This window comes from Brienomyrus brachyistius, chromosome 8 (genome assembly GCF_023856365.1).
Source record: "Brienomyrus brachyistius isolate T26 chromosome 8, BBRACH_0.4, whole genome shotgun sequence".
Lineage (NCBI taxonomy): Eukaryota > Metazoa > Chordata > Actinopteri > Osteoglossiformes > Mormyridae > Brienomyrus > Brienomyrus brachyistius.
The window spans coordinates 8,236,831-8,264,267 of record NC_064540.1 but is presented as its reverse complement, the minus strand read 5'-3'; the positions used below and the strand labels follow the sequence as shown (position 1 = coordinate 8,264,267).

Here is a 27,437-nt window from a genome sequence, read left to right as displayed (position 1 = left end):
AGCCCAGATTGCCCCGGTTATATGTAAAGGGAAAAATAGAAAAATCCTTTGGATGAGCCAGAGTAATAAAATAACAGAGTAGAAGCAGAAAAGCCCCCAAAAGCAGGACTGATGAATAATGACCCAGCCAGACAAAAGCAGACAGTCTTGGGCCCAGCAATTAATTCCATTGCATAAGCGAGGCTATTTTTCTATGGATACGAGCAAACTCTGGAAAGTCGCGGAGCTTAAGAGCAGACAGAAGCAGACAGCACTCGACCCTGAAAAGTAAGAAAGAGGTAGAGACTCCAGGCAGATTTCATTTTCAAATCTTTAATGTCCTTTAGTATCAACAGAAAACGTATATCCCCTATAAACAGTGAACAATCCAAAATGCACCAAGGTAAAGAATAAGCGAGAACCGAGGATGGGAACAAAAAAAGGGCACAACCCAAGTGTGAGAGAAGAGGCTCCCCGAGGAGGTGGCGAGCAGAACCCCCCCCCCCCCCCCCACAAGGAGCAGCCCGGGCCTCCAGCACAGCAAACAGTGTGGAGCGAATAAAAGTCAAGCTAAGAACACAAGGACAAATTCATCTAAAACCAGACACATGCCAAGACATATCGGAATTCCCTTATTAACTTAACAACCCGACTTCAGCTGGTATTCAGCTGGACCTCAGCTAACGTCAGTATTACTTATATACCGCACAGTAATACACAGACAGCCAGCTCTTTGGTGCACACCTCGCCCTCGGCACGTGTCGGCGGCCGAGATGCCGGTGAGAACACGCCAGGATTCCTCACTTAGGATAAAAGTTCAAGCCTTGAGGTCGTAAGCGGAAGGCAGCAAAGAAGGCTGACGGGAGAGCCGGTGACAGTGAGTGACAGCGGCCCCGGGACGGGGCTGGGCGTCCCGCAACCGGGGATCACCAAGCCGTGACGCAAGTCCGTTACCTTTAAAAGTGGAGCGACCACCCCAATACTGTACACACCAATAGTTTAAATATCATCTTCAAATAAATCAGGTTCCTCTTGCCTTGACAAACCAGTGAAGTGTTGATAAAATGCAGTAATACTGTCAATGAAAGACTTAGGACGAAGTCAATTAATTAGTGTCGGAGGAGGGGGATTTAAAGAGCAAAAAAATTAAAAATAAAAATTGTGAGTCGACCAAACTAGATTGTGTCCTTACGCCGTGCTGGCACCCCTTCCGCAACATGCCAAGTGGCCTCAGTGGGTGCAAAGGGGGCAGCTGCCCAGTCTACTGTGCACATTAGTATGTACTTTCCGGCTTTGACCACTAGGTGGCGATCCAGGGGTGGCGGAGGCATTCCGCGGCAGTGGCCCTCTTCTCGGGCACCAGGTCCAGCATGGGCAGTAGAAAGTCAACAAAGGTCTGCGCCTCCTGGTGCTCCCACTCGTACTTGTCCACCAGGACGTCGAGGAGGCCCCAGGGCTTCAGTTTGGTGATGTGCCTCAGGTCCCCTTTTGCAGAGAGAGTAGTGATTAGCAGAAGCGACATGAGGTGTGCAGAGACGTTCGCTCACAGGGGACCTGCATCACCTGGGGCAAATACGGCAAGATTCACTCGTCCTTCGGTAACGATGAGAAAACAAATCGTCATCGGGCTGTATGTTAGTTAGCAACTGTAATTCTTGTGATATTCTGTATTTACTGGGAAAACACTATACAATTTGAGTATTGATAAACTACTGCTAATATTTTGTGTGATTTTTTTATGTATGTATGTGTGCATGAGAAGAGGGAAATGCATAATGCCTTTACCTTTCTTTGTGAAGAAATCTTTGGAATATCTGCCAGCCAAAATGAGCTTGCGAGGAATTTTCCCAAGTAACTCAATAATCAGTGCGATGTGGTCTGTGAACGATGGAGCAAAGAGGACAAACTGATTAAACGCAGGTAGGGTAGCGCCTATGGTTACTATGGTGGTAAACAGTAAACCTGGCACAGGTTTACACAAACAGTAAAGAGTTGTACTTTCTAGACACCCACCAGCAGGTGGCAGCATCTGAGAACCAAATGATTATGCAGACAAAAAAAAAGAAGAAAAGAAAACCAAGGAGGTGATGACTTCATGATGACATCATGATAATATAATGATGTCTCCAGCATCCAGGCTACAGGTGTCAAAGTTTTACAAAAAGAATGAGGTTTCAAGCACATAAAACCTAGCTAAGGTTTTACAAAATGATAAGAACAGATTGTTTGTGAAACATCAGTGTGGACTAAGATGATGTAATCTCAAATGCAAAAAAAAAATCTCTTCAGTATTCAGTTTTACAGAAATGCACTAAATTTATGGCATTTCTCCAAAACACCCCCATTTGTAATGAGCATCTATGCAAGGCTGCCACTAGGGGGCTCAACAGCAGGCCTGAGCAGACGGAGGGAGGCTCTGTGAACAGTACAAACATAACAGTACAAGGGACTCTCCTGGGTGTGAAGGTGATGTCCTAGACTCAGCAGCGAAGGACATAAGCTGGAGCCACCAATGCAGGAAGACCAATCCTCTAATTCTGGGCAACCAAAAATGCAGGTACTGCTGTTGCTATGAAACATTGATGGCCCCCCTCCCCTCTGGAGAGCTGATTAAGGCATGTTATATGACCCGGGAAGCTTTAATATTTAACCAGGCTTCAGTGTTCACACAGGCAAGGCACAGGGATCGAGGGTAACTGGGCGACGGCAACAGGATTCCGGGTCTTATGACAACAGCGGGTGTTAAGGATGCGGTCTTATAACCTGGAGCTGGAAACTGCTCCAGCCGTATAAATGAGTAAAAACCTGTTGTGCATAAACCTGTTGAAGCAGCTTAAATACCAACTTCATCAGCAGCTGAGAACCACTACCCTACCCCCCCCCACAACTTGCTAAACAATTCCCTGCAGATGAGGAAATGGGAGTGCAAGCCTATTTACACTCAGCCCTGATACCCGACGCTGTGAGTCTTTCTTACATACATCCCTTTGACCAAATGGAATAAAGCCACCATGTGAACTAGAGAGATTGGCCAGCTCTGGAAATTTTGGTGAGCACGTTTTAGAGGGATTACGGCCGCAGGTTCTCCATTTAAATGGCTGACATAACTTTAAAGAACCAAGGACTGAACTTTAACAGATACAGGGTTTGTAGAGCATGAGAAATATGGACTGCCAGGCTGCAGCAACAACCAACCAACCAACCACTCTTGAGGAGTGGGGGGGTAGGGGGGGTACCCTACCTTCATCTCTGGAATAATCTTCTCCGGAGTGCGGTTCGAACAGGTAGTCTCCGGTGGCCAGCTCAAACGCCTGCAGGGACAGTGACACAACGCGGCTTAGTGACACACACAGACACGCACTTTCTCTACGCTGCTGGAGGCCTCATGCCCAGACAGAAGCTCCCACACACTGTCTTCCAGCCCCACGAGGCTGCAAAGGTCAGAAGGGTGCCGTGCCTTTCACGCTAAAAGGGAACGGTCCCGTCTGGGGACGGTGAGCCTCCCTATGCGGCCGTGGGATGCTGGTCTCGTGCCTGCATTCCTCAGCAAGGGGTTATTGTTAACTGGATGGGGGGGGCATTGTGGCTCAATGAATGGTCAGAGGAGCCGCCTGTTTGGTGACATTTACTAAACAGCAGAAGACGAAAATTATGAATTTGCATGAGTAATAAGACACGCCCTTGCAGTCTGCACAACCTACCATGCAAGCCGTGCTCCAGATGTCAGCTGGCGTGCCATAGCCGGCCCCGATCAGGACCTCCAGGGCACGGTACTGCCTCGTCTGGATGTCATCTGTGAAGTGTTTGTGCTGCAGGGAAAGCCATTGAAATGGTGAGGCCAGCAACCCGAATGCTAGCGGCAGGGCAGGTGGTTTTAACAGGATGACTGCTCAGGTCCCTCAAGCATCCCTGACCTTGTGTATAGTTTGAATCTCTCATGTAAAATTTCAGATTTTAATATTTAACAATGAAAAACAAAAACAAGTAGTACCGATCAGCAATAAGGAGCCGGTCAATAAATTCACGGGCTTAAATTAGGCCATGGCATAAGCTTGAATACCTTTGGACAAAAATACACATAGATCTGCGCAACATCTCTATTTTTAATTGTAAAACTTGTTCCCTAGTCTAGACACTGGCCTATAAATAAAGGAGCAGGAGGACCAACATGGCAGCAACCCTGGGGGGCAAAAAGCATGAAGGAATGAGGGTGGAAAGCGACGAACGCGACTCACCACCCAGCAGGCATTGCCGAGGTCAGCAATCTTGACCTTGATCTTCTCTGCATTCAGGGGGTCCAGAGGGTTGATCAGTAGGGCGCCTGCTGCTTGCCTGGCTGTATAATCGCAAGTGACAGGGGATCAAAATGGCAGCAGCCAAATTTCTTTAAGCCAGCAACAACCTCAGCTGAGAAGAGGGTAAAATTAGTTCAATTATGGTATTAAATTAACTGAGCCCTGGGCTAGAAGTAAAACTGATACATACACCAGGCCTCTAGGACAGCTTGCGTTACGCTGTGATGAGCTGTCCAGAGGACTGGAGATTAAGCTGAAAGCATCTAATTCTGGTCTTGAGAAGCGTCCATTAGGGAGTTCAACCAAGTGCAAAAGAAGGAATCCCTGAAATACTCCAGCTCCCACGGGGCCTGGGTCGCACACCAAACTATTGTCTGTATTCATTAACAACGGTTTATAATCTCAGGATGCACTTTCCAGTAAAACAACTGCTTTCACACACACACACAGCACAAAACAGAACAGCTGCTCTCATTGGAAGAGCAACACTTATCTCACCAATGGCAGCCTCCAATCTACAGGTTGGCAACCAACTGGAAACAGCTGCTTACGCAGTAGCCAACTAAGTCAACAGGCAGAACCCTCTACCCTTTCTCTCATAGCAGAAAAACGCAAAGCTTGTTCGTAGCTGGGTTCACGGGGTGAGATGACTATAGGACTAATGGAGCTTTTCCAGTGGCACACAGGAGCCGGGCTGTACCCCACCCCCACAGCTTTACGGTGGGCTTCCGGCTCGCATTGATCTTCCACCGCAGAAGGGTCGGCCTAGCAAAGGTTTGCAGAGTGACAGTCACGTAAAACTGAAGGAATGCTCATTTACAGTTCACACGCTGTACATGATTTACTATGTGCTAATTGCTGCTAACACGTCTGTGAGAATCGGCATCATATGTTAGCATTTAATGTAAACGGAATTAGCATTAGCTTGCGTAAATTTGCATTACAAATCCATTCTGTTCATCTGTTCTATAGTATGTTTTTTTTAAGTAGGAGGTTGGAAATTTTCAAGTTCGGAGTTATCGGGAATGCAGCAGTACATCGCAATGTGCAATACTACTAAAAATGGATAGAACGTACCCTTTTTTCCTTCAGGTAATCTATGCGTATTGACGCAGGTCACAGATATCTCACAGCATTTTGACCAATCAGGTAGTGGCGACTCAGCGAGCTGGCTTGAGTCATGCTTTAGGCCCTGCTAGTATGCAGGGTCATATCAGGACGGGTACAGCTTAGATACCAAGCCTCTGTGCGGTATGGCTCGAGTTCTTGGCCGCAATGGAAAAGGGCCGCAAGTCACGCAGGTGATCCCTGTAATTAATGCAATTACAGGGATCCACCAGCATCCACCAGCTACAAAGAGATACTTCCTATAACTACTGGTAAGTGTGTTCATGCAAAACAGGTCACAGCTGATAAGAAAAAATAAGACGGTCTAAATAAAAACTCACACTGAGGGCACATTTATCTATAAATATTTCCGCTGAAGGTAGTAATGAGTGGAAGCTTATGCAAGACCAGGACCGAGTCGCGTTTTTAAGGCCAAAGAACTCGCAAGGTGTACAAGTCAAAAAACAAAGGACTCATCAAAAAAAAATAAATATGCAGATATATTCTGCAAATATGAAATGTACAAGATGGTAGCACTCATGCCTATTCTCTTATCAGATGCAGGTGTCGCCCTGCATCTGAGGCTTATCCCAGGAAGCACAGGTACACACAGCACAGAAGGGCAGGCTGTCAGAGAGGACGACACGAACACTCGCTTACATGTGTGCACTACGAAGATTTTACAAACACCAATCCACCAGAACATGTCTTTGGGGAGGGTACTACAGGGTATACCAGACCACTAAAGAGCCAGTTAAAATGTACACTTGTGAGGCAGAGGTTTAGCTTGTAAACACGTTTAAAATTATTATAAGACCGAATGTTAAAAAACAGATAAGTACAGGTTTTATAACCATGACTGTCCATTAATGACTAAGTGAATGGAAGGCGCTAGAAACAAAGAAAATTATAGGTGTTACTGCTCTATAGAACAAAGAAGTGCAAATGCCAAGCTGAAGCTGTTCTTGGAGCCAGCCCCCCCTGCCCCTGGTTATGGATATAGCTGCTCTGCACCCCCAGCCCCAGGAAAACGCGAGACACTGATCAGGGTGAGCATTACCGTCACTGCTGAGATCCGGCTGGGTGGGGCCATAGGTCAACGCGCTGTTGCAGGCCTGGTAGGCGGCGTTAAGTTGTAGCTCCTCCCCTTCCACGCCACCATTAGCATTGCGAAGATCCTCCTCTATCATAAGGAGCCTCCTGGTCTCCTCGTTTTCCTCAGCCACTTGATGAGCGTGCCCGTTACAGTTCAGATCCACAATGTTCTCTGGCCCGAGTCGCTCCATACTGCCATCTGGGCAAAGAAGCAGAAAAAAAAACAGAACTGTAACTCAACCCATGGTGATGAATCAACCACCCAGGGATTTCGGCCGTTGTATTTATAAGCCTCAGCTGCAGAACTTCTATATATAGTAGCTACATCATCACAGTATGTTCTGCTAGGAAGCAGACATGATAAGGAGTCTAAGCACATGTGCAGAGGGTAACCAGTTCAAATCCCACACCCAGCAGCGTAATCATATCAATTCTGGGTCATTAACCCCAGAATACTGCCCTGGGGATGCCAGGCAAATGGCCGACAATGCACTCTGATCCCAACTTCGCTCCCATAAAAGAACAAGATGGAATGTGTGAACACTGAAGAATTTCTAAGTACCTGTACTTGTGTTATATAATCATCATAACTGAAGTCCAGCCATCCGGGTCCTACTGCTTTTCATTGTCTACATCACAAGCTAGTCAACCAAATGACAATTTAGTTCCTATGATATTTCACAGTTATGCTCACCCCCTGTGCTATTGCTGGCCACGTCCTGCAGAGCCGTCGACTTGGGGGGAGCAGTTTGGCCGCTCGGGGATGTCAGTGCCTCGTCCACTTCGCCTTCCTCGCCGAGGTCAGGTCCCCGCTCCAGGTCCCCCAGCTCCAGGATACGCTTCTCCAGGAGTTCTGCGTGCCGCCTCTGCTTCTTCTTCAACTTCTTTTTCTTGTTCTTGGACATCTTGCCGGCCTGGTTTTGAAGGAGGCAAACTGTCCCACCCATCTGAAATGAACATTTTAAGCATTTCCCTGGGTGGGGAGGAGGGACTTACGTGTTTTGGTGCTGGGGCCGTGCTCACTGCAAAGAAGATGCAAACATACATATCAACCACCATCACTCAGATCACCAGCTGAGACTGAAACACTGGGGAGGGTCGCCCCGAGATAACTTCCAAACTGTCGGGTTGTTCAGCTATAATGCTGAGAGGTACCATCTGAATTAAGCAGCATGCAAACAATCCATCACCCATGTGTAATACTCATGGCGAGGTGTTGGATAAGGCACAACCCCCAAAGATAAGCCTTGTGTGGAGAAGCTGGGGGTTACCGGCAGATCCTGAGGGGGGAGGCGCTCCATTCCGTTGCCATTCGGTGGCCTCAGCTGCAAGCCTCCGAACGTACAGCTCATCCACGCTCAACAGGATGTTCTCCGGCTTGATGTCAGTGTGAATTATTTTACATTTTGAGTGCAGGTAGTCGAGGCCTTGCAGCACCTACAGGGGAGGAGGCATGAGTAACCAGCAACCATCTGAGTGCTCCACACGCTTCCGAGACCCTGCTGAATACGCAGAGGCTTACCTGACGGATAATGCTCTTCACACAAAGCACGGGGAGCCCCCGGTAGTTGGATTTTATTATCCACTTGAGCAGGTGATGGCCCAGGACCTCAAACACCATACACACATCTTACGGGGAGATGTGTCAAGGACAAAACGAGGGCTAACGGTAACCGCACCATTACCCTAAACCCTTTGTTTATTGACATAAACACATTCTGACTTAAACTCCTTAGCACCTCCGCAAAGACTGTAGCCCAGTGGAAAGTGTCCAGGTATACCATGTGGACAAGCAAACCAGGGAAAACCTCCATCAGGAGGGAGAAATGATGATTTCAAAGCCCATTTAACTCAATTTTTGTGCAATATTGTCTGGAAAACAAAAGAAGAAACCAGAGAAAAGCTACACGGCCTCCGAGGCTCTGGAAGGAACATGAATCTTTCAGGATACGAGTGCCGTTCACGCCAGAGATCTTGAAATCATCCAGAAGCTGCACCACCATCTCCTTGTTGGGGTCAATAGGGTCTGTGTTCCGAACCTAGTGGAAGCGGAAAGTGAGCAGTCTGTTAAAACAAAGAATTAATTTCACAAATACACAGCATGAATTTTAATGATTAGACATTTTTTGCATAAATTTCCCCGAAGGCTCAATGCAAGCAAGTCAACCGGTTCAGTCAACAATACTGAATCACACAAGCGTTACATTGTACAAAATTTCCCAGCCTCGAGAATGAAGATGAGAATAATTCAAGCAACTTTATCATACAAAAAGCCAAGAACAAGAACTTTCAGAGAAATGGCAGTAAGAGAAGTACACTGGAAGACGGCCATCCGCTGCCACGTGCAGTAGGCCATATCTTCCTACCGATCGCAGTAGCTTGATCTCATCCAGGGCCGTCTCAGTGTAGTGCTCTGCACTCTTCACCACCTTCATGGCAACAAATCGTTTCCCCCTGCACCACAAACTGGCCTTAGCAGACATACAAGGGAAAGGGCAAGAGGAATGGGTGCCAGATTCCAGTGGGTACTCACTGGATGTCCCAGGCCAGCCACACAGTGGAGAAGTGTCCCCAGCCCAACTTGCGGATCACATGGTAGCGTCCATTAAAGAGGTCGCCGATCTTCACGTGGTGATAGCCCCCTGTGCCAGAACCAAAAAACGAAAAGCTAAAGGCAATTCGATCACCAACAGACCCATCAAAAGGGACCCAAGTGAGAACGCACCCTTGCAGTAGTCATTGGGGTCCTCTTGTTCCTCATCATCAGACCCCAGTATCTCCTCATCATTCTCTTGGAGCGGGGACTCTGCTTGCTGGGAGGTGCCCCTGGGATGGGGCTCTGGCCTGGAAAATAATAATAAAAAAATTATAATAAAAAAAAAATAATAAAAAAAAATAAAAAAAATCGATAAAGCACTTCTCAGGAACTCCTAAGAGATGACAAGTAGAAGTTCCTCGTTCCTCATCTGTGTTACAAGAGGAGACCAAGACAACTGAAGCGTCTCCAAACGTTTTTGGCTTACAGAAAATTTTTGAATAGGTAGATCTGAATCCATCTATCCATTTTCTGAAACTGCTTATCCTGTTCAGGGTCATGGGGGGTTCAGAGTCTATTCCGGAAGCTACAGGCGCAAGGCATGGCACAACCTAGGATGGGGTGCCAACTCATCCCTGGGCACAGATCACACACCACTCATTCACACAAACACACACACAGAGGCAGTTTGGTAACTTCAATTAACCTGGGCATGTTTTTGGACTGTGGGGGGAAACCGGAGTACCTGGAGGTAACCCCATGACAACATGGGGAGAGCATGGAAACTCCACACTCAAGGAGACTCGAACCCAGGTCCCAGAGGTAACCACTGCACCACCATGCCGCCCCTAATCCAAATCTAGCTTTCATTTTACTATTTCTTCAGGGCTCATGTTCTTCTAAATGCAGTTTCACTATTCAACCTTCTGACAAGTCTCTACACTGATTAGGAAGTTTGACACGCAGGATGCAGGCAATGAAAAATTCTAGTTCTAACAGCGAGGAAAGTGACAGACAGAGCGAGATGCTAAATGCCAGACATGTGGGAGATTAATACTGCAAAGAAAAGGCCTGCTGTCTCTGTCGTCCTTCCTCTCTTGCTCATTTCTACGGTTAGTTTCAAAGTCATCGCAGACCTCGAGAGAATTTACATAACTCCAAAGTCCTGTCATCGGTCATTGCATGTAGGGCTTGCATATGGGCCAGCAAATGACATAGCTTTAAAATGGAGGAGGGAAAAGCTCCCTTTCTTTTTGAAGAAAAAAAAAAAACATCCCTTAGAAAAAAAACTCTGCACAACAGAACTCCAGGTAGTTTTGGAGGAAACTTCAGTAAAACTAGTAAAATAGGACAGGAAAATGTCCTGGTTTTCAGAGACCATTTATAAGCTATTGTAAGGTGACAGATAGCAATTTTCTTCCCGTCTACTTGAGCTCAGTTAATATAGTTCATGACATAATATAGTTTTGCCAGAACTATATTAACAATCCACTTAAAATAAGAAAAAGTTTAAACTTTTATCTTTTTATACCCCTGGTATGGTACAAAATCTCCACAGTAAGGTTACACAGTAAGTAAATATATACAGGTATATGGGAAAACCTGCCAGACAAAATGAATGGCTAGAGAAAATGTTATTAAACCGAAACATTAATAAAAAAAAGTTACAGAACCATATTTATACATCCTCAAAATTATTACAATACTACTATTTACGTGCTAAAACTCACAGACAGCTAATGTTTTAAATTATGCACAAGTTATCAGAGAAAAAAGTATCAACATTTTTAGTGAACAGAAACACTTAATACATTTTAAGAATAGAGCTGATAAAATATTCAGTCTTCCAAGTCCAGCCCTCAACTGGGACAAGAGGTGCAAAACTGGATGGACAGATGGCAAATGGATAACAAAAAAATAAATAAATCAAGAAAATGCCTACAGAGATGTTAACCCAAAAGCAATGAACGCTGCATAAATCAGCTTGCATGTGATAAGCAAGAAATTCACAGACAGCCTCAGTTCTCCTGGGAAACCATTACACATTCAGGAATTTCTGAAAAAGACTTTTCTAGCTACTTTAAAACTGATTACCAGACACCAGAGAGATTTAGCACCCAAGAGCTGGCAAAAACGTATGAAATAAATTGGCAGGAAGCTCCAGAATTCTGCTTAAATTCTGAGCATTGTCAAGAACTGCAAATGACACGAGATTTTTTGAAATCTTAACCATGTAGCACAAAATACGCAACATTGTCATATAAAAAGGCATCTTTGTGATAATTTATGCTGCATGCTACACATATAACCACTAAAAACATAATATGTTCATGAATTAAATAAACACCATTTAAACATTTCAAATATATAGAAAACAGGGATGATAGCAATCAGAACAAGCTCTGACAAACTGTAAATTACTGATATTACAATGCATTCTTTGCAGGTATATTGCTGGTGTTACATACAGCCATGTACTGGAGCAAACATGATTGCTATGGGTTGTGGAGCATTTTTTACGATACTCCACGATCTAGCAAATAAAACCCATCCACCATACCATCATAATGGTATTCAAGGCACTACACTAAGACACTTTTCATTACCACGTGCACTAATAATCTGTTATTTTATATTTGTTATAGCTTACAGGGTTTTTTTTATAATATATAATACAAAGTATTACTCATAGTTATTTGCACTATTATTTTCTTTACCTTACCTTTATTCCTATTGTTGCACTGAGCATGTAAAGGACAAAAGAATTTCCCTCGGGATAAATAAAGTTTTTTCTTATTTTATCTTATCTTATCTTAATCAGTACAGGGATGCCAGCTCATCACAGGGCATAAGCTCACACACATCGATGGGCAATTCGGAGAAATCAGTTAAGTTTTGGCTGCAGGAGGAAACAAACATACCCAGACGAAACCCACGCACTATGGACAGAACGTGCAAACTGCACACACACAGGGTTGGGGGCAACAATCAAACCTACAAGGTTGCCCACTAGGACACCATGAGGCCCAAGTGGACAAGGGGCTCATGTGTCTATTTTAGCCTGATATTCTCCAAATATGGCTTAAATCTGTGAACGTTAAACTAGCTGAATGACAGCAGCATCGTCATAATGCACATAATGACAAAGTCTCCTAATCACAATAAGCGTGTTTGCAGCTCAATTACAATGTGCATTTACTTTAATCAGATGCCCAATGTTTATCACAATGGCTAGTTTAGTGTCCGCAAAAAAGGTTTAATATCGGAGACTACCTAAATATTGCATGTATGCTTTAGCCTCACAGATGAAATCGTTGCCAGGGTGATCTACAGGAAAATTAATCACTTAAGCAGTGAACAATTCGTGTAGACCGAGAAAGGTCTGGATTCTTTCGAAGACAGTTAACGTCACTTCTTCACAACATTTGTATTGCTGAAACGTTCAGGACAAGAGAGCTAAAATCAGCACTTTAGAATAGCTAGCAATTCTACAGTGTTGATTTAAACTGTGATAGCAATTAGTCTCCCTATAATGATGTAAATCAGCATTCCTGCAACAGGGTTTATTATTTTAAAACCGCTTTTTCCAGCAGTCGATTCCAGCCAACATACATAGTAAAGGTTGCGATCACCTCACGTTTATTGAGCAAACAGATCACCATGAATGAGCCCCATTCCCTAACCCTACTGCAGAGGCTGCCAGGCAATTCCACACAGGCTGCGCCTGACGCCGTTTCTAAACGCGCTGCGTCGGTGACTCACACAGTCGCCCGACTCTGCAAACAGACAACCTGTTTGATTCCATGAGCCAGATGTGTGGGGGACACACCCAGGAACAGACCGGCAGTGTTCTCCTGCCGAATGCTGATGGGCGGGTCGTGGCCGGGGCCAAGCGTAATTCGGACGATGTGGGGCAGCGAGCAACACGTTCCCAGGTCAAAACATGAAAGCCTCCAGCAGGGGTCGAACACAAGAGGACTCGCCTTCCAGCACAGACAGGGTTAACTTAGATAAGGCAAAGGAATCTTCTAGAACTCTAGAACCAACCCACACATGGCGCAGCATGGACAGAAAACAAGCCCACCCGCACTCCTCCCCCACTCCGACACACACAAGCTTGCCTTTCACTGAAACCCCCCCACTTTCACCACAGCCCCCGGTCAGCAGCCTTTCCCAGGGCAATGGATTTTTATTTTATTTTTTTTAACTGCACCCCCCCCCCCCCCCACACACAAACACGAAAAACCACCATTAGTGCTTAACTGCCACCGACGTGGCCTCCGTTTCTCTGCGACCCCCAGATGGGATACAGGCAGCAGCAGTGCCTTACTGTCCCAGAAACTGAACTCCAGACGCCAACCACAGCACAAAGTGACTGGACTTTAGGCGGCGCGGGGGGAATAACCTGGGGAGACTCCCCCAACACCTGCAGCCGACACTGCCTGACCCCCAGCCATCATAACACCCTTTTAACATCGTCCTGCAAGAGGCCAGCCCCTTTGTGTACGTGACTCAGATACCCCCCCCCCCTTTGTACCCAAATGGTCGTTTATGAAGGGGTCCCTGCTCACGTTCACCTCGTCAGATGGACTTGGGGGGGGGGGGTCTCAGCTCCCCGCCTCCCCTCTGATGGAAACAGCACAGCCCCAGTTCACAAGGGACACAGCAGCTAATCTCTGTAATAAGCACATTAATCGCTAATGATGTGACATTTTAAACGGGTGTTTTGTGAGTTTGCCTGCTACATCCACCACCTCTCTTCTACACATCCATCCATCCAGGGGGATGCAGCCCCCATCTATTTTCTTGGAGTTGTCAGATTAAAAAACTCCCTAAGGGTTTTGAAGGGAAAGGTGAGGGTGACACACACACACACACACACACACACACACACACACACACACACACACACACGGAAAACAGCAGAGTGACGAAACTCACAGAGACACGCATAGAGCTGAACCCACACATGGACACACACGCCCCCGCCCCCCCCCCATCTGCCCGCACGCTTACCTGCAGGAAGCGCGGATGCCCATGGGAGGGGGCGTGGGTGACGGCAGAGGGAGCGCGAGCAGCAGCCGTGCAAAGCCGGCCGGGAGAGACGCAGCCCATGCGCCTGTGGCAGTGCAGGCAGGCAGAGTGCCGTGAAGTCAGCAGCACTGCCGCTCGCCAGCAAGATCCCCCCCCCCCACCCGCTGTCGTCAGCGCTGGCCCTCCCCCCTCCTCCAGAGCCCTGCTCTGAATGGCTGCAGCGGCTGGCCACTGCATTGCAGGTAAAAGTGCAGCCGCCTTCAAAACAAGAGAACACAGATCCCCCCCCCACACGCTCAGTGTGAAATATAAATTAGAGTGCAGAAGGGAGGGAGAGCCAGGCGCGGTCGCTCATTAATGGGATCGCGCAGTGTGCCAGTACAGCGGTGAGGGTGGGTGCCGTTAGCAGCCCCATCCCCAAGGGGGAGCCATTAGCGGTGCAACACTTCAAACCCTCTCTGACACCTTGTGTTTAATGCACCCCTACTCATGTGCCAAACAAGGGTTTCCAGCAAACTACAAGTGACAAACAAAAGCACACAAAAGATACCCACGTATCAACAGGGGGAGGGGGCCCTCAAGTATAAACCTGTCTTGAGTACGAGACCCAACCTGCCGGGGATTCAGGGATGAAGTTCCTACAGGGGCTGCCCCCCCCCAGCTTCTCAGTAACCCAGCCTCCACTTCACACCCTCGTGTCCCGGTGAAGGATGACACTGTTTGTTCTGTCTGTCACCAAAACTTCATTTTAAAAGTTGGTCAGTTAAAGCGGTTCCCATAACCCTGGAGGTCTGAGCTAAAACCCAGATTGAGGCCAGAGACCTTGTTTTAAAACCCCTCCTACAACACAGACTCAAGGATCACACGCCCATGTCCTGCCAATCATACCACAAGCTTCGCAAACGCTAACCGATTCCAAATGACACACTGCGTTAATGAGGTACTGAGAAAGATTTAATTCATGAAAATTAGTGATGTAAATAACAGGCAACCACCATCCGCAAGGCTCCGGGCGGTGATCATTAAAATGTAACACGCAACAGGGAACAGGGGATGACCTGCCTTAATTGTCCTTGTTTACACATTTCTGTTCAAATACAAGCTTATCGACATGATGAGCAATGAGTCAATAGCAGAGTCATCTGCCTGCGGAAATGTCACGGGGAGGAAATAGCTGGAATGCAGGTGTGGTGTTGCAGGCCGTGCGTCAGCGAGGTTTTTCGCACCACAGCCCTTCAATCCCACCATTTCCGGGGCTCTCGCGGAGAACTTCTCGAAACTGAGCAGAGCCGAGTTGGTCAGCGTCAAATTTAAAAGGTCATTGTAATAAATTAAGGCATTTCTCCACATTGAACATGCTGAGCAGACACCAAGATAGTGACAGGAACAACGAGTGAGGAGGACATTTATGAAGAAATGTTACCAATAGTTCATATAGTTTTCCTTTACCCCACACCAGCAATACTGTCAGGGTGCTGGCTAATCCTATGCTAGGACAGAGCCAAAAATGCTATCACAATAAAAAATTGCCGTGTCAGTATCGACAATTATCGAGATAAATGTCCAATCACATTTTTTTTCCAGTTTAAAGGCTGATTTTTGCACCAGGCTGAAAATTGAAGAAACGAAACGGTTAATTGTGATTTTAAACTATTGTTGATCGTCAGAACGAGATAAACACTTGCAAAACAGGATTCCACAAATCTGAGGTATATGATAAGCAGGTTATTTTCGTCGTTGCCGTCAACACACCACCTCTAGCATTCTTCCTAGCATTTCTGAATTCTCTATAGATTATCACTGTGTGGATTTGTCATGGACTTCATTTTGGATTTCGCTGGATTACCCTTATTGGACAGTTTGCCTGAGAATTGCTCCCCCGATGAGTTGCCCTGCTGTTTTGACTGCGTTGTCTTTTGTCTCCCAGCCTGCCCTATTGCGTTCTCTTATTTGTTCAATAAATCTGCAGTTTGTGTTTTAAGAGCTGTCTGTGTGCTTGTGCTCCATTGCCAGCCCTTACAAGCTATCACACAGAAAGTGATGCCATTTCATTGTGATGCAAAACATGTAAAGAGGCAACACGTTGGGCATTAAATTATATTATATAATTTATATATCAAGCATGTGTTATATTGACAAAGGAAAAATTATTGGTATTTTATCTCCCAGCCCCGTGCTGTACTGATACTGTACCAACACTATTCAACAGACAGGCAGACTGTAGTCTTCCCTGCAGTTACTGTACTGTCACAGATCCGGACATCTACTATATGTAAGATGTAAGTGAAACCTCATGGTTTATTAACAAAATGCAAGACTGCAACAGAGCTAGGAATACAGAAATGTACTTTCAACAGTCCCATTTAATAATTATATCAGCACTGAGCCGAGACCTTGAAGACGAACCCCAAAAATCATGCCTTTCCACTTGAAGAACTGAACAGGGCCATTTTGCGCATCCACCCCTCTGAATGCATGCAAAATGATAGTTTATAAGCCATTTGTACATTTATGAATACGGGTACATAAGCATCTCACATTTCCCATCATGCTCTCCGTTTACACACACACACACACACACGAGAGAGAAGCTGAGGGTTAGACTGCAAGCTTAGCCATTTTTCCAGTGAGACAGTGTTCGGCTCAGCAGGTCAGGCCTCTACATTAAAGCTGCACAATGTGCCATTGCATGTAATGCACATGCAACCGTCGCATGCAGAGCTGCGGCCTTTACATGTTAGGCTGCGCCTACACTGCTGGGTTTTTTATCCCCATCTTAAGACACATTTTTATTCCTTGGCTTTTAACTCTGTACGAGTTGCGTTTCGCGTTTGTTTTGTTACAGTCTTATTGCTCTTTTTATTTTATTGTCTTTTCATCATTTAAATTGGTCCTTTTGTTTTTATGGCTTTTGCCATTTTGATTTTACAGTGCTTTGGCGAACTGTTGTTGAATTCTAAAAGTGCTTTACAAATAATTTTTGGATTTTTTTTTTTTACATCACAAGAACCACGATAGTAAAAATATTTTTATACCATCACAGCTTTGCAATTTTAATAATTGTTCTTTTTCAATATTATCTAGCATGTATTTTTTTAATTTTTTTAAAAAAGGTGTATTGTTCACCACTGCTTTACCTCTGCATGCGCGCTCCGAGCCAATCATAATCATTCCCATCCTTGCTGCTCACTCATAGATCATGCAGTGCATTCATGAAAAACTTAAAAGTGAGTGAAGAGGAGAACAGTGAACGAACTGGTTACTGAATGATATTCATCTTCTGCCATTTTGGATTCCAGAGATACGGTTGACCAAGTGTTTCTCGGCACTGCTTTCTGACTGTTGGCACGTGGGACAGAAGCTATTTTTACCGCTGCTGCTAATTTTAACAATGTTACTGAAATTCATGTTCTTTGAACTTCGTTCTAAATGATATGTTAAATAAGAAAGTGTGTGTTTTCGGCGTATCAGCAGGGACTTTAAGGGTTAGTCTCAGAGTAAGATGTTAGACCAGAATGTGAATTACTGTGAATACCCAATTAAACTTGATTATTTAAAATTGATCAAAAATTTCCTAAATCGATTACTCTACAATATGGTGGAAGAAAGACTGTGAATAGCACATGACAGTCCAAATAAAGAGCAGAAGTATTAGGAAACACTTCAGCTTCATCATCAGTCATCTTCAGTATTGCAAAACAGAACTAACACCAGAGTACGACTGCAATGCAAATACATCTTTAAAGAAGACATTCAGGTTTGAGACTCAGCCATAGACTCGTGCCATGTAGCCTCTCGGACTAGTCTGTCTTTCTCATGACTTTGACTCAAATTATTTTGCTCGATTTATTTTCCAAATTTACCAAAATATGTGCATGACTTTAAGCTGCAAAAATGTCCCCGTGAACCGAAATGAAAACTATATTAATATTTTCAGTTCACAAACTATTATTTTTTATTTTGTGTCCTTTTTTGTTACAATTTTAGTTTATGACAACAAAACTGGTCCCAACAAGCCCAAAGCACATGAACACACAAACTGGCACCGTACATCAACGTTGAATAAGCTCAGATTTTAGCCTAAACATTTTCTCAAACATCTATTTGATGGAAATTCTAAGGTAGCAGGCAGAGAGTGTGCGAACTCCACAAAGAAAGGACCCGGGACCGAAGCCAGAACGAACCTCCTTACTGTGAGGCAGCAGCGCGAACCACTGCGCCACTGCTAGGCAGGGCGTCTTCAATTTCAAATTCGCTCGTCATCTTGCATTCGGTCAAAACCAAAAACCGACGTGCACATCACCTGACGTCGAAGTCACGTTGTGAAACCAAATGTAAAATTACACCAGTTTTTCCTGCTAAAGTACCGTGAAGTACTCCTAAAGGAGTAAAATCGTCATACATTTACATTGAATTTTACCCAATTCGCGATTCATTGTTACATGCCTACTCTTCATACTAATGGTAATTTAATAAATATGAATAAACGTTTAAGGCGGTTCTGCCTTCTTTGGCGGTCCACCATCCAGAATAGCTCCTCTGCATTTCCTCTTCAGGTACTCGTGCTAGTGCCGCAGTGGAATGCCATTGACACTGCACAGTGTACAAACCACCTTTCAGTTTTGTCATAATTTGAACCAGTCCCATAATTACCAAGTGATATTCAAGTAAAAATTGTTATAATCAAGTGAACCGTTTTCTAAATCAAAAAGGTAATTTCATTTAAATAATTTTTAAAAACAATGAATCAATTTCAATTATTGATAAACGCATTTTCAGTGCCAACACCAATTGCAATGTATATTGTGCACTACACCAGGGGTCTCCAACTCCAGTCCTGGAGGGCTACCGCCAAGTAGGTTTTCTATCCTACCTGGCTTCTGGTGATCAACACCTGTTCTCAGGTAAATACCAGGAACAGGTGTGGCTCATCAGAAGCCAAGTGGGACAGAAAATCTACTGGATAGTACCTGTCTAGGACTGGAGTTTGAGACCCCTGTACTACACCTTGTGCGGCGTCAGCAGTGATGCGGACGCTGCATCGGCCTGTCATGGTGAAAAAAGTGCTGAGCAATATATAGCAGCAAAGCTCTCGATTTACCAGTCGATCTCCGTTCCTACCCTCACCTATGGTTATGAGCTGTGGGTAGTGACTGAAAGAACGAGACTGCGAGTATAAGCGGCCGAAATGAGTTTCCTCCGCAGAGCCGCTGCTCCTCCGCATTGAGAGGAGCCAGATGAGGTGGCTCGGGCATCTGATCAGGATGCCTCCTGGACGTCTCCCTGATGAGGTGTTCCGGGCATGTCCCACTGGGAGGAGGTCCCGGGGAAGACCCAGGACACGCTGGAGGGACTATGTCTCTCGGCTGGCCAGGGAATGCCTTGGATTCCCCCGGAGGAGCTGGATGAAGTGGCTGGGGAGAGGGAAGTCAGGGTTTCCCTGCTGAGGCTGCTGCCCCCGCACCCCGACCTCGGATAAGAAGAGGATAATGGATGGATAGATATAAAATATAATGTAGTATATAATCTATTATAAGCGATTACTCGAATTGATTTATTTGGTAGATTACTTGATTACTAATATAATCGATAGTGACATCCCTAAATGAGTTCTATTTGGCTGTTCTAACTGGCGTTTATTTGGGGAAAATTTTCAAATTCAAATTATTTAAATCATAAAAATTTCAAATACCACAATAATTTTTTTTCCCCAATACTGTGCAGGTCTACTCTGTGCCTCTGATCGGAAGGTCACAGGTTTGAATCCTCTTCTCAGCAGAATGGCCACATTTTCCACAGCTACTTGTACAAATGGCAAAAGCTTTTGTAATTTCTGTTTTCACAGGACTGCAATAAACCCACTAAATTCTTAATGGTGGCGATCCAAAGAGGCACCCACCCAAGCATGATCTAGAGCAGGCCGAGCCTTACAGCACCCCAGGTGACCAAATGATGCCAGTGCTTTTCTAACATAGCACAGAAGTAGTGCGGAGAGTGTGTCCTGTTTCAGGACAATCAGTCAATACCAAGCAGAGACGGAAAGTGCAGATCCAGAAAGTACAAATCCAGACCAGGCTCAACTGGCTGGTTGAAACAAAATCTTGGTCTGGATTTGTACTTTCTGGACCTGAACTTTCCATCTCTGCTACCAAGCCATTCTAGCCATTGGTGCTAGATCCTGAATAAATGGTTCAGGTTGGTAACATATTCCCACATTTCTTATAAATGACAGTACCTCATCTCATATATCGCTCACTGAAGGGGAATTTAGAGGAACGGCACTGGTCTGCTGCTGATACTGGGAACAGACAGAGCAAAAGGCCTAAACCCAAAGAAAGTCATTACCCTTCTTCTCCAGATGAGGGAGTCTGTCAGCACCATGTTACCAAAACATATAAACTGCATTTAACAGTGAATTGGGTCCTGACTAAAACCTAATGCAACCTCAGCATAAAATGCACTAAGTGGAAAACACATGCAATTTCAGCCACATATCAATGAACAGGAGAAAGTAAGAAAAAAAAATCAATTTTAAGAGATGACTATATAAAATACATTCAGAAGCACTAGCCGTGGTATGACTGGTCATGGCAGCCCAAACCTCATTCCCCAGTTCAATGTTTTTCCTCAGGTGACTTTCTAAAAGTTTACCTTTCTACTTCACCAGTATTTTACCAGGCCCACTACGTCAAGTAAAGTGCAACACATTTGACGCTCTACTTGGCTCTGAGAGCGAAGGCAACAGTGTGGAGCAGGTCGACAAACCCTCTGGAAGGTAGGGTTATTAGGGTGGTTGTGGATTATCACAATCTCAAAATACCACGAGGTAAGGTGTCAAAAGCTCGGAACACTTCATCAGAAGAGAACCTCCATTCGTTTCGTTTAAAAGACCAAGAAACTTGGAGAGGCCAGTGCAATACGGGAGCCAGCGAGCAGAGTGGAGAATAAGACCTAGTAGCATGTACTTTCTGGACAGGGCAACGTTCACACGCGAGGGTCCATAGATGGTATGTGGCGTCAAGGTGCCACGTTAGCACATCTCGGCACGCACATGAGGTACCAACACCCACAGCACACACTGACAGGATCCCAAAACATAAAACAGCAGCAAGGCTGGAGGTGAGATGGTGCCCATTTCACACCTCCTCAACAGGCTGTCCTTGGGCATTGGGAAGGGTCACATGACCAGGCTGAACAGGAGGAGATGTTCTAGTCTGCAGGGTGCCCACTGGAGTAACAGTGGCTTACAAACAGCTGACAGGCCTTCTGCTGTGAGTGGAGGGACAATTAGGCTACATATATTAAATTATATGGTATTCCGATCTGATGGTTGTCGGGTTAAAGGCCAGATTTCACAACATGCTATTTGAGCAAGACCCTTAACCCCCAGTGGATCCAGGGACTGGGTGACCCTGCTCTCTCTCTATCAAAGTGTCGCTTTGGATAAAAGTACTAAGACGTAAATATAAGGGAACACTTTGGAAAAGTCCTCATAAGAAGGGCACTCAGGAACGTACAGGACAATACTTTATAAATAGAAAAAGAACATTTAATGACTAACTAAACATACACTGTACAACCCGAAAGATTACAGTACAGAGCTTTAAAATACAAACCAAAGTGCACCAAGCCAGCTGTCACTGTTACAGTGCTTTCCAAGACGGCCTGGGACTAGACTGGGACTAGTTAGAGTCACTGCACCCAAAGCACTGGCATAGCTGTAGTTGTAACTTCTAAACCTAAATATACTATTCCTAAGTACTACCATTACATACAAGTGGGATTTAATCCCGTAATAGACTACATCCCACGTGCGACTTGTAGACTGGATGAAAGGGGACACCAGGACTACAGGTGACACTGAGCACGCCAGCTAAGAGCAGCGCCATTTTGTGTCAGTACTGCGTCAGTCTAAGTTAATGTTCAGAGATTTTAACACCATGTCCAAATCACCGTAAATGAGACTTTTCAAAACTCAAACTAGAGACACTAATAGTGACGAGCAGTGTTACGGACCCAGGTATAGATACACCTTCAAACATCTGACTGCATCCTCCTCCACTCAGCAGAGCGGTGAACAGGCAACCCGCTGTGCATCGCAGCTTCCACATGGCCTGCCTTCAGGATGAGAACCAATAAAGCCAGCAAACGCAGCCCACCGGCCCCCCTTTACACCCCTCCATGCTCCACAGCGGTATGTCAGCAAGGCCACAGATCAGCTCTCTGCACCTGGGACCCGAGCGTCAGCGGGGGGCCCCTGCAGACACAGCAGAAGAAGCAATGCACTCATCCATGGAGAGGAGAGGACAAAAGAGGAGAGGAAGGGGAGGGAGGAGCTCAGGTAAAACCTCCTGATCCCAACTGGTCCCATGCTACATCGGACAGGGTGGCCTGGAGGTTGCGCTAAGATAGAAACCCAGCAAGGAGCCACAGCAGATGGGATGGGGTCCAGGGGTCCGGCAGCAGAGGGACTGGAGCAGAAAGATGTGGATAAACCGCACTCCTTACATAACTAGCCACTGCAGCTGTGAAGGGAGGGGTGGGCAGAGGTTTGGAGCTCATCAACTTTGCAGCAACGCTGGAAACCTAATTAGTTTGCTTCTCCTTGCCCTGGATGTCAGTGAGGGAGCAGCGGCCCGAGCCTCATTCGCCATGATCAAGCGAAATAAAACACGCAGAGATCATAAGGCGTCCAGCGCTCCTCTGATGGCCGATATGTGTGGAGAATTCAGCCCCTTCTCCCCGCACAAGCGACAAATTAAAAATGAATCGAGTCATTAATAAATTAGAGAGCTTACCAAAGTGCCCCCCTGCTGCCGGCCCCATGCTCTGCCAGCCTGCCAAGACCGGGCACGTTACTCACTTGCACCGCAGGCCACTGGCGAGCTTCGCCACGGCGCCGTTCAGCGAGACGATCCAGTCGAGCAGCCACATGGCACTGCGACAGGGCTTTGACTGTACGGTCCGTGCGGCTCGGTAATCGCTGCCAACTCCACGGCGGCTCAGCACGACTGAAGTGGCGAGGGAGCGCGGCGGCGGGAGGAGGAGGGAGGGAGGGGGTGGTGAGAGCGTGTGTGTGTATGGGGGGGGCGTGTGCAGGAAGAGTACGATCGCAGGAAAGCTGAGGTTGTAAAAAGAGCAGGAGGATTCGCAGATGCGGAACAGGATCAAGATGGAAACAAGGACTCCAACACAGAACTGATCGTCATCCGGAACACATCGGAATTACAGGATTTCACACGTATAAGCAGGGCGCCGCCTGTGAGTGGATTCGTCACATAGAAGGAGAGACTTCAGACAGGCCAGGTGACCACGCTGGGTTCCGGAGAGCGAACAGGAGCAGAGGAATGGTCCAGTCAACCAGGGGGCCGTGTCTACTGGCTAACATCCGGGGGAAACCCCTTAGGGAATGAGAGAAAGCTGCGGGGGGGTGCTGGATAAGGAAACCAAATGCCTGTATATCTGCACAAACACAGTGATAAACAGAGTGCCACAAACATCAGGGGGGCAGGCAAACGACCTCTGTCCAAGGTAACACTCAGCCAGCACACACATTGGATATGTACACTATGTATCAATACACACAAATGCCCAGAAACACATACATAGCTACACCTTATTCTTTTTCCCCCACCAGTGGTTGTACACACACCCCCATCCAAAAAAACGCAATTGAGGGTGACCAGGCTTGGAAATCTTCAGAGAGGCATCGCAGGTCCATCTGTATCTCACCACATGCCCCTTTAGCAGCCTGAATCGCGCTGCAAATTAAACCACAGACTTCATAGAAGCTACAAGATGCTCAGCAAAACAGGTTGGGAAAAGTCCACTGCTGGTACAGGAGCACAAGCAAAAACATGCATGCTAGTATTTCCACATTCAGCTCAAGTAATACCATTGACTAAATGCTAATAATAATGCAACAATAACTAGTTCGGCATTCTTCTACAGCAACAGGTGAGCTTTGCCTTTGCCGCAAAAGTGACTAATGAATGGGAAACACATAAAATGGCAGAAGCAGTTCCACTACAAGCTATACAGTAAAACCTACTACACTGCAGAATAAAATTAAAGTCAAGAGGCCTTTACTTTCATACTACCCGTATAAGCAGTGTTTCCGAACCCGGTCATCGGGAAGCCACAGAGAGACCACATTTTTGCTCCCACTCAGCTCCCTACCAAGCAGACCACATTTTAGCTCCCTACCAAACAGTCCAAATTTTTGCTCCCTACTGAACAGTCCACATTCTTGCTACCTGCCTACCGGGAGCTGGGAGGGACCAAAACCGTGGACTGTCTGCAGGTCCCCAGGACTCCGATTGTAAGCAGCCCTAGCACCAGCAGTAGGCTAGGTAATCTACCTAAAGCTAAGCAGGTTTGGGCCTGGCCAGTACTTGGATGGGACACCAACTAGGAAAGCTGGGTTGCTGCCGGAAGAGGTGTTGGTGTGGCCAGCAGGTTAGCCCATCCTGTGGTCTGTGTGGACCCCAGTGCAGCGATGGGGACACTGTGCTGTGAAAATGGTGCCGTCCTTCAGATGAGATGTAGCACCGAGATCCTGATTCTCTAGCTAAATGTATGTGATATTGAATCTTAAATTGTACACTATATTTAACCACCCCCTATAATGATCAAAATATGTGCTGACTGACTCACTTAACGTAACGTAAGGAACGTATCCTGTGCACAGTGCAATGTGTATGTAAGCGATAAATAATACAGCAGCAAAATATAGTGGAATAAACACAGAGGATCTGAAGAGATAATCCTCATTCACACACTTATAGTTTCACATTTGGGAACTATGTACCTGAAATAAGTATGTGCCCAATAAACAAACAAACAAAGATATATGTTTGTAATCAAATTGTCACTGCTACCAAGGGTGGGGGCGTTGACTATTAGCATAAAAAGGTCTACTTTTGAGTACTGGAAGAATGAAACCTAATTAAATATTCAAAATACTGGGGGGTACACGACCCCAGGCTCCAACGCCCCTGAATAATACGTATCGCGTAAATGTCTTAACTATTAAAATCTTTGTGAAAATCGTTGGAAGTACCACACTTGACAAGTAAGTGGAGAAAGGGGGAAGGTGCTGGGGGAGCGCCCCCCTATCACGGCCTTACCCCTTTGGGGAAATGACAGGGGACGTGATCCCGAATAACCCGATCGAGGAAGCAGCTCCCGAGACTCAGCGCAGCTCCGCCACCAGGAACCGGCGACTTACCGCCGATTGCATACTAATTAACGCGACCCAGAGGCACGTATTTGCATGTCTGACAGCCCGGCAAACACACTGCACACGAAACTACAGACAGACACTTCGGATCTGCAAAATCCACGCTTAAAACATTTATAGCACTAAAAGTTTAACCACGAAGGTTATTTCCAGGCGTCGATCCGGCTTCACGGTCACTGTCATATCATCGACACTTTACAGGAGTAAGATCAGGCTTCATTATACCCGCAGCAGCTCATGGTTTATAGCTTCAAGATTCAAATAAGAGTAAAGAAAGCGCCGGCACATTTAGTGGGGTCAAGGGAACAAACGTGCCGACAGAACAAAAGGAACTCTGATTGTAATAGTGCACTCGATGACGCTTTAAGTTATATTCGTAAACATATTCACTTCCGGCTTAACACACGTGGGGATGGCCTAGTCAGGAGGGACCCATGTCGGGCTGCTTACTTACTTCTTGCTGGTTTTCTTCGTCTTCGTCCTTTTCTTTCGTGCCTGGATCGCAAGCACTGTGGCGACATGAAAGATCACCATATTACACGCAAAAAACTCATGCAAAAACATTCAAAGGCTAACGTGTACAGAAAGGAGAAATTATAAATGATAAAATGATGACTATCGAAACAGTATATCGGATTTCTTTTACACCCCCTTTGCAAGGATGGGTAATTTGCTATGCTGACACATTACACCGCGATATCACCAGGTTATCGAGTTACATTAGTTTAATGCCTTCTGTCTAGATTTAACGTGAATTTGAATTCTGGCGGGAAAACACACTAGCGCTAATGTAGTTTTTCCCTATATATTTAATATTTTGATTTTTCACCAATTCGATCAAAGGGAACAGGGAACATAGTCAACCACATTCTGTACAGCTGGCATCAAAATGTAGAGAAATCTAGTTTAAAACATCACATAACCAAAGGAGACGTTTTTCTTATTTTTTTTAAAAGAGGAGAGTAAAAAAACAGCACGTGTAAAAACAGAAAGAGGAGTAATATTTCTCTCTTTCGCCCACCTTACCTTTCCTCTCCATGCTGAACCGGCCAGCGTGCAGCGGCTGTTGAATGGGCCCCGGTAGTGCGCAGGCGTGCTCCGGCAAAGCCCCACAAAGCTCAACGATGTCCCACCCCCTTCCCTTTCCGGGCCGCCCCGAATCCGGCTTCTCGAGTCCGAACTATCTGTCGATTCAACGGGACACGGCCATGTTAATGCATGCGGCGCCACATAGTGGCCACCCTGTGTAACGCCTCCAGTACGTCGGCCCGAGTTATTGTTATATAATAATAATAATAATAATAATAATAATAATAATAATGGGCAAGTTTAAGAAGACCCCACCTTCCTCATGACTCACTGTCATCAAAAAGCCTGACAGGGCAAAAGTCCAGGGCCGGTTTTTAATCTCAGTTCAGCATTTACCCCGGAAAATGTATTTCCACTTTCAGATTAATACTAATTTCGCGTCCTCAGCCATGTTTAATCACAGTGCAAAATCACAAAACGTATTAAGTTTTTACAAATAATGAGACTTTAACCTTTATAATTAATTACACGTATATATGTTAATGGCTTGGTTTAGCGCTATTACAATATTTAGCTATTCACTTATTCCCCAACGTAAATAACACTAACATTTTACCTGGGAAGCCTTTTAGTCGTTTTCGTGTCCTTTAGCAGGTTTTATTTGTCATTCAGACATTCAGTTGTGTGAAAATGGAGAACTCAAATTCCCCTAATAATATCGCTAAGTAAACCGAAGAGCATGCTTTAGCTCAGTTAAGACCGATTGATTTGGGGTGTCAAGAGTTTTTGGCTAATTCGTATTAATGTGAGAATGGTTCTGATTCATATAAGAATTAGAAAATTAATGATAAAACATTATTCGAGAAGGCTCCCGCATTAGATAACGGAACGCCGAACGTCCCCCAGGCGTTCAGGTCCATAATCGTCGGTGGCCTCTAGGAGGCGCAGTGCAGCTGCACGAACCGTCTTCCCAAATACTGTTTCCGGATACTACCTATCAGTGCAAGCTGCTGATGTCAATAAACCAAGACATATTTTTCTGACAAAGGAGATAGATATAAACGTTAGAAATATTACAAGTCTTAAAATATTTCAACAACGTGTTCGGTACGACTTTAAT

The 27,437-nt window shown here is 45.6% G+C and overlaps 1 protein-coding gene across 3 annotated transcripts; it reads right to left on the bottom strand.

Annotated features, from left to right (window-relative positions):
* Positions 1 to 292: 292 nt before the first annotated feature.
* On the bottom strand, positions 293 to 27,399 carry LOC125747038 (SRSF protein kinase 1-like). 3 transcript variants are annotated; one of them, XM_049021716.1, is made up of 17 exons: positions 26,934 to 27,399; positions 26,315 to 26,472; positions 25,743 to 25,797; positions 9,202 to 9,320; positions 9,010 to 9,118; positions 8,843 to 8,930; positions 8,428 to 8,515; positions 7,999 to 8,105; positions 7,748 to 7,913; positions 7,473 to 7,498; positions 7,171 to 7,390; positions 6,442 to 6,675; positions 4,215 to 4,315; positions 3,681 to 3,788; positions 3,221 to 3,290; positions 1,765 to 1,857; positions 293 to 1,464 (listed from the first exon to the last, which is right to left on the bottom strand). In XM_049021716.1, the coding sequence occupies exons 2-17, from the start codon at positions 26,325 to 26,327 to the stop codon at positions 1,280 to 1,282; spliced, it is 1,782 nt and encodes a 593-aa protein (XP_048877673.1). In that variant the 5' UTR covers positions 26,328 to 26,472; positions 26,934 to 27,399; the 3' UTR covers positions 293 to 1,279. The 3 variants fall into 3 exon arrangements, with proteins under 3 accessions (XP_048877673.1, XP_048877672.1, XP_048877674.1); XM_049021715.1 differs by lacking the exons at positions 25,743 to 25,797; positions 26,315 to 26,472; positions 26,934 to 27,399 and adding an exon at positions 22,910 to 23,045; XM_049021717.1 differs by lacking the exons at positions 25,743 to 25,797; positions 26,315 to 26,472; positions 26,934 to 27,399 and adding an exon at positions 14,029 to 14,163.
* Positions 27,400 to 27,437: the final 38 nt, after the last annotated feature.